General features: G+C 38.6%; 1 protein-coding gene across 1 annotated transcript; it reads left to right on the top strand.

Annotated features, from left to right (window-relative positions):
- Positions 1 to 2998: 2998 nt before the first annotated feature.
- On the top strand, positions 2999 to 6645 carry LOC114716166 (ruBisCO large subunit-binding protein subunit alpha-like). The gene is given in 9 exon segments (XM_028901097.1): positions 2999 to 3096; positions 3520 to 3703; positions 3904 to 4025; positions 4161 to 4368; positions 4462 to 4500; positions 4503 to 4606; positions 4715 to 5021; positions 5532 to 5983; positions 6099 to 6645. Coding segments are annotated over 9 exon segments (1758 nt in total). The 5' UTR covers positions 2999 to 3042; the 3' UTR covers positions 6387 to 6645.
- The last annotated feature ends 1276 nt before the right edge of the window (positions 6646 to 7921 follow it).

Here is a 7921-nt window from a genome sequence, read left to right as displayed (position 1 = left end):
TCTCCTGGCAGTACATGCCTTTTACCCCCGGCCATCGGTACTACCTGCTCCTTATTGCTGCTGTCTCCGTGGCCCCAACGAATAACTGACCCATCTCAAAATACTGACGACAGAATGTTTGACAAAAATAAGAGGCTGGTGAGTGAGTGACAACCGAATTAATTAACAACGAAACTGTAACCTGAGCTCTAACTTGTTCAGATCAAAAGCACATCGGCTCCATCATTTCTTTCCCCTCCCCCGCCCGCCACACTGGGTCAATAGAGCATTGCAACCTCATTACCATAAAGCTCCGTGTCTAAGCCCGTCCAGAAATCAAACTCCAGTGGTGGCAGAGCTTGCTGCTCATCGATCTTCCGCCGTAAAATCTGTTCCTTTCCCTACGCCTTTGCCTTCGCTGGGTGGTTGAGCAGCAACCGAGTCCGATGAAGCCATTCTGGATGTGGACGAGGCTCCGCCTGGCGTAAGAGCGACTCAATGGTCTGTCCGTGATTCTTGTTTCCCAGCTCGCGTGTGAGCTGGAAGACGCGAGCAGCGCACAACTTCGGCAAACGGACACGACGGTCTCGCCCGACAACTCTGCAGTGACGACGGTCGTCCTCCTTGTTGCTACCTTTGCAACCCACTGGTACTTTGGTTACAGTGGATTCAGCAAGTCGGCTCGCTGGGGCAGAAGGGTCAGAGAGAACCCCGTCCAAACTGATTTCCTCTGAATTCATTGCTAACAACTTGAGATGGATTTTTTCTCTCGGAGGACCTTAAATTGTGATGGGTGTTCAAAACCAGCAAATGGGTCAATATATAATTAGCTCGCTTGTTATCACTGCTTTCGCTTTAAATTGCTTTCCAAGGAAAGAATGAGAGGCTGTATCATAATATTATCTAAGTTCCAATTCACTAGTGGCTTTTCCTTTTCCCTTTTTTTGGATCCCGTGACGCCTCTTCTGAGTAGGAAACCAGAGTATCCTAAGCATTAAGGCCAGGATTCAAATTCAGGTAAAAAAAAAAAAAAACAGAGAGAAAGGCCAGGACTCAAATGATGGTGCATCAGAGTGCACTTGATTAGGATGGCAGAAGATATATTACCTCTGGTCCTAATTATAAAATCTCGTTTGTAATTTATAAATAAAGTCTCATGATTAGGATCCAAAACAGTACTTTTTATTTTACTCATAATGATAATCAAAGGGGAGAAGGCGAAATATTGGCTGGTCAAAAAAAAAAAAAAGAAGGCAAAATATTGAATTAATCATTTGCTCTGATCATAATCTCCTGAATCAGCTTTCATGGTTTAAACCTTTCTGTGATTATTGTTATCGTGCATAGATGATTAGCTGCCCACTGTTTCCGTCTGCAAAAAATGAAAAAGATAGTTTGAATATTGGGTAGCCTGACCCAGTCAAATTTTAGTGTCATCTAAATGTCCTGTGCTTCCCGATATTGTATAATAAGCAATGGAATGAAAAATAGAAAAAAAAAAATTGTGAACAAAAAATTTAACTTGATTTTTAAATGGAATAAGGTGTTTAAATATCCTCAAAGAATCGACAAAGGAGCACTTAGCATCTAAATGATTTTTTTGGCTCTCATATATCATGAAAATTTATTTTTATAGCAAAAATACCTTAGCCATCTATCATTAAGTTTGACCGTTGAATTATACGATTTAACCAATATCTTTAATGATCAAGCTTAATGGCAGATAACAGTTCAGGACAGAAATACTATAAAATAAAATTTTCAGGGCATATAAAAGCTTAAAAAGAAAAAAACCGTGTGTTGGATATTTCTTCATGGATATTTTCAAAATATTCATAACCTGATCCCCTTTTAAATAAAAAGGTCAACATGATATTCCAGCCAGATCAAGACCAAGCCCTGTCCCAGTCCATCATATTAGAAATGTATGTGAATTCCTCCACAACAACGGGCCTATTCGGAATCATGTTTATAAGCACTTATAAATACATTTTATAAAAATCGAGAAAAAAATTTTCTCATATACTCACCTCGTATTTTATAAATTATAATTAAAAAATTGCTTATAGGTCATTCTAAAAAACAACTCCCCTAGTCATATTTATAAGGCAATGAGAGAAGACATTTTTTTTTTATTTATAGGACATTGAAAGAAATTTTTTATATAGATGTATAATTTTATTCTTTATTTATTATTGTGTTGACTTTGTTTACACAAGGTATAATGTATATTAAATAAGGATAAAGTTAAAAAGTTGTTGAATTTTAAATGAAAGTTAATGAAATTTAAGATTTTTCTTAATTTATATGAAACATGTTAGGAGTAACTTATGAATAAAACCGGAGGAATAACTTCTGTGAAAAGGCAATCAAAGATCAATGGAAGCTCTGCATGGAGAAGGATCGGAATTTGGTATTTCTGATTTTACTAGCCCATCTCAATATTGATATTGTTTTAGCATTCACCCCTTTACTGCTCTCAGGTGGCTGATGATGATAGGACGAACATTGCCCCGTTGCAAATGAATGCATTGGCTCCACACTTTCATCCAATAAAAAATGCTTATTTTAAAAGTATTTAAATCCCATTAAAATATGTCAAAAGGTTGATGAGTTTAATATAATTGCATGAAGCTTTCTAAATCACGTGAAAAAATATTAATGGAGTTATGTAGGATTCAAAATGAGACGCAGTTAGATAGTGTAATTCCCTCCAGTAAAAATATATTTTGATAGATTAGAAGAATTGAAGTTTATTTATAAGGGGAAACATGGCGAAATACGTGAAAAATACTTACCAGATAAATCTATCATTTATTATTAAGTTGTACACGTTTTGCTCGTATTGAAGATTCATCAATCCCGGTACCCCCGGCCCAGCGAGCCCGAACTCGCAAAAGCGATCAGGGCCCTTTCAAGTCTCAACGGTTCTCGAAAGAAATGGAAACTTCTGGAAGCTAGTTCGTCAACATATAGCTGAACCCTAAACTATTGCAACCTTCCTGTTGTAGAACTGCTAATACCCTTATCCTCAAGCTCCCCGAAGCACATAACTAGCGGGAAATGGCATTGGCAAACGCTATCTCCTCGGCCTCTCTCCTTCGCTCTCCCAAGCAGGTGCCTTACTTTATCTTCATTTCATTTCTCCTTGCTTATAGGGAAGTAATGAATTACTTATCTATATATTCGTATCTTCGCTTTTTCTCTTACACGTGATTTTATGGCAATTCGAGTGCTTTCGTTTTATTCCATGGTCTTGCGACCTGAACTCACTATATCCAGTCTAGTGATGGATAGCCTCAAGGACTTTGAGTCAATAAATTATTCGTCTTAGTTTTTGCCAGTTTGAGTATAATTTCTGAAAAGAAAACGCGGCTTTAACTTCTGTTACGAATATGATTTTTCACGCGGCCCTGATGAAGGTTTTCGAACCGTGCACGCGTGTGTGCAAATTTCCATTTGCAGTTCAAATTCTCCGTATCACTCTTTCTTTCAATCTTCTTCTAGAGCTCAATCATTTTGTGAAACTTTTGAATGCAGAGTTTCAGTAGGAGGGCCAACCAGCAGCAACCGAATGGGAGGGTAAATTACAGGCAATTCGGCAATCGGTTTGTGGTGCGAGCTGATGCTAAAGAGATTGCCTTTGACCAGAAGTCCCGTTCAGCTATGCAGGCTGGCATTGATAAGCTAGCAGATGCTGTGGGACTTACCCTTGGGCCCAGAGGTAAGATTTTGTTGTTTTAATTTATTTTTTTTAATTTAAAATTGTGAATAGAAATGTAATTAGGAATTAAGGATCCGTGGAAATAATTTTTTCTATTTAGTGAGAGTCATTATATGATGCATTTGTGTGCTGCTTTGACACTGACTTCCCTTCTTATGTAATGGAGGAATAATGTTTTTTCCTTACTGTAATCGTTATAGGGAGGAATGTTGTGTTAGATGAGTTTGGAAATCCAAGAGTAGTTAATGATGGAGTTACTATTGCTCGGGCTATAGAGCTAGCTGATGCCATGGAAAATGCTGGCGCAGCTCTGATTAGAGAGGTATGTTGTATCTGTTTCTTTTGAGCATCAAAACCCCCTCATTGCTTACAACCGAAGAGCAGAAGATTTCCTTCTGAGCTTACTGCAAAGTGCGCCTAGGTTTTCATTCTAATGTTGTGAAACCGTACAACGAAGGTTGCGAGTAAAACCAATGACTCTGCTGGGGATGGGACTACAACAGCGTCAGTCCTTGCTCGAGAAATAATCAAGCTGGGACTTCTTAGTGTGACCTCTGGTGCTAATCCTGTGTCACTCAAAAGAGGAATTGATAAAACAGTGCAGGGTTTGGTGGAGGAGCTAGAGAAAAAGGCCAGGGCTGTCAAAGGACGAGATGACATCAAAGGTATTATTCTGTCATCCATCAGTAGCTTTTGCCATTTTGTTTCCTGTGTTTTGATGTCTAAATTGTCATGTTAATATTTATATACTTTTGCAGCCGTTGCCTCTATTTCTGCTGGAAATGATGAGCTGATTGGAAAATGATTGCTGATGCAATTGATAAGGTTGGACCTGATGGTGTTTTGTCCATTGAATCATCATCCTCATTTGAGACAACGGTTGAAGTCGAAGAAGGAACAGAGGTATGCCTTCTTCACTGCCTGATCACATATACTGTGGAAAATCATATTTTTCAACTTTCAATCTAACCATATTTCCTTACATCTTGTTCTCTTCCTCATAACCTTCAGATTGATCGTGGGTACATCTCCCCGCAATTTGTCACAAACCCTGAGAAATCAACTGTTGAATTTGAGAATGCTAGAGTATTGATTACAGATCAGAAGATTTCAGCAATAAAAGATATAATTCCTCTATTAGAAAAAACCACTCAATTGAGAGCTCCCTTGCTTATTATTGCTGAAGATGTCACTGGTGAGGCTTTGGCTACTCTTGTTGTGAATAAATTGCGAGGCATCCTTAATGTTGCTGCCATCAAAGCTCCTGGGTTTGGTGAGCGGAGGAAGGCTCTGCTTCAGGACCTCGCTATTTTGACTGGTTTGTGAAATTTCTTCCTTCCTTTCTTTCTTTTAATTTAAGTGTTTGGTTGGTATAGAATATGCATCCTGAGTATGAATGCGATTTTTGGTGAAAATAAATGTATATGTTGAATGTAGCTTTCATCTGTTTTGAAGTTTAGATCATTTGTGTCCTACAAGGTTCTGCTTATATGATTTTGGAACACATGGGTCCTGTGACCACTTGAATAGGGATGTCTCGAGGCCATTGTTAGGATTACTTTCGTCCGTTGGGCATAGGTTTGGACAGCTAAATAAAAGAACTATACATTTAATTGGGATGGTTGCAAAGTCAACTTTAACATTGCGTGTTTGTTCTGTTAAATTTAATGATGAAATGGTACCACGCATGTGAATTTTTAAATGGATAAAATTACTTTCTCTAGGCTTGTACTGGAGGGTATGTTTGTCTCAACTGTCTTTTTAAAGTTGGTTGTTAAGTACCTCTTTAACTTTTTGCTATGGCTGATAAACTTGGAGTACCAATCAGGTGCTGAGTTCCAAGCCACTGACTTGGGCCTGCTTGTCGAGAACGCCTCAATTGAGCAACTTGGCTTAGCTCGGAAAGTGACCATCACCAAGGACTCTTGCACACTTATAGCTGATGCTGCGTCGAAAGATGAGTTGCAAGCAAGGGTTGCACAATTAAAAAAGGAGTTGGCAGAGACAGATTCAGTGTATGACTCTGAGAAACTGGCTGAGAGGATTGCTAAGTTATCTGGGGGAGTTGCAGTCATCAAGGTTGGTGCTGCTACAGAAACTGAACTTGAGGACCGTAAGCTTCGTATTGAGGATGCCAAGAATGCAACTTTTGCTGCCATTGAAGAAGGTATTGTTCCCGGTGGAGGCACTGCATTGGTTCATCTCTCTGCAGCTGTTCCAGCGATCAAGGACAAGCTGGAAGATGCGGATGAGAGGCTAGGAGCAGACATTGTGCAGAAGGTAAGAATGCTATTGCCAACTTATTTGTCCTCATTTTGATGGGAGTATGTTTTCATATTATGCTGCATTGATGGGAAAGGGAGTAATGCAGTAACGGTATTCCTCTGAAATGCAGGCACTGGTATCACCTGCAGCATTGATTGCTCAAAATGCGGGAATAGAAGGTGAAGTGGTTGTGGAGAAAATAAAGTCAGGTGAATGGGAGGTTGGTTACAATGCGATGACGGACAAATATGAGAATTTGGTGGAGGCTGGGGTAATAGACCCCGCTAAGGTGACGAGGTGCGCTTTGCAGAATGCTGCTTCAGTGGCTGGAATGGTGCTGACCACGCAGGCCATCGTGGTGGAGAAGCCCAAGCCCAAGGCACCCGCTGCCGCTCCCCCACAGGGTCTTACCATATAAGCTAGCTGGTCCCGTAGCAGACAACAGTTTTGTGTAGAGTATTGAAGGAGCACGAGTGTTGGCTTTTCTGATTTCGCCGCAAATTCTGACTGTTTTTGCTGCAATCGGATGCCATCTGAAGCCATAGTTCTTCTCAATCGTATCGTGAGATATATCCTTGTTGCGAGTGACAGGATAATTTGAATTTTATTTTTAAGGATCACGTTATTTTGATATTTAGATTATCTTGAAGAATAAAATCACGTTAACCACCACCAAATATTACACGAGAAACCTGCGTGGCATAACACGTTAGTGGCTTGATGTTCGCTTCAAGGATCCTCAGGCATCAGTCAGACGCAATAAACGCGAATGGGTAAGTAGTTTTTTAAATTATGAGAAATTTTATTTGGATTTATGGAAAATACTTCTGGTTTTTAGTATAAAATCTATTTAATTAATTTGATTAGATTAATAAAGTTATGTAAGTCAATTATAAGAAATATTATATTTTTTAAAAATATCATAATTATTTTTAATTTTTTTTTCTTTTACTTGATTATGGTTATATGGTTAGAAGAGGATTTATAAAAGTAATTTAAAAAAATAAGAAATATAAAAGTAAAATTAACTGAATACTTACGTTTATATTAAGGATTGAAGTATATTTATGAGAATGACTAGCGTGTGCCAGTAATAGGAGGAGGGGGTGGGGAACGGGACAAGGGGGAGTAACTGATGCAAAGCTGGGACTGGCGACCCTATGTGAAGGTGGGTCATTTGACTATAGGTCAACCAACCAGTCGCACTGACCCTAGCTCCCAACTCGGCCCGCCGAGAGCTGCGTTTTATGCAATAAGGATCCGTGGATTCAGATGTCTCCTGGCGATTTGGACTCCTCCAGGACGGATGAATAGAGATCGTCGGATCCTATGATGACATTTTAGATAAACTTTTTTCCAAGAATATATCTTAAATAAGTAAGAGCAGAACTTTGAATAAACATACAAGGACGCGGAAAAGCAAAGGAAGAATCATCTTAAGGACAATTTATTTATATATATATATAAGGATTTTAAAGTTATGAAATTATTTTGCAAAATCAAAGATCCTTCACCGAAGATTTCAAAAAATTGTGTAATGATTAAATTGTCTATAAAATAAATAATTTACCTCGTTTAGTCGTTACACATAAGAAATTTAGACTTTAGTACATGGAGAGAACCTTTGCCGTAAAAATTTTCCATGTGTGAGTATTAAGCGGGGTAAATTATGACCCACGGTTATGTTAGTTATTATATATTTTTCAATTTTCAAAAAATAATTTTGGCTTCCCACAACAACTTTAAAAATTTCAGTTCTTTATTTATGAATAACCTTATGTTGATTTTGATTATTAGGCATACTTCTGTGAAAAACACAACGTGACTGTATAAGTGCCCTTTGTCACAGATAAAAACTAACGATATGAGGCAGAGCATTCAATCACCTTCTGGTCAAAAGAGGGGGAAAAAAGGGTCGGAAGGCAGAGCATTCCATATTTCTTGCCGTTGACT

The sequence above is a fragment of the Neltuma alba genome, unplaced genomic scaffold (assembly GCF_004799145.2).
Source record: "Neltuma alba isolate B1F8T4 unplaced genomic scaffold, ASM479914v2 tig00011646_pilon, whole genome shotgun sequence".
Taxonomy (NCBI): domain Eukaryota; kingdom Viridiplantae; phylum Streptophyta; class Magnoliopsida; order Fabales; family Fabaceae; genus Neltuma; species Neltuma alba.
Note: the sequence above shows the minus strand (reverse complement) of the source record. Positions and strands in the feature narration are given on the sequence as shown.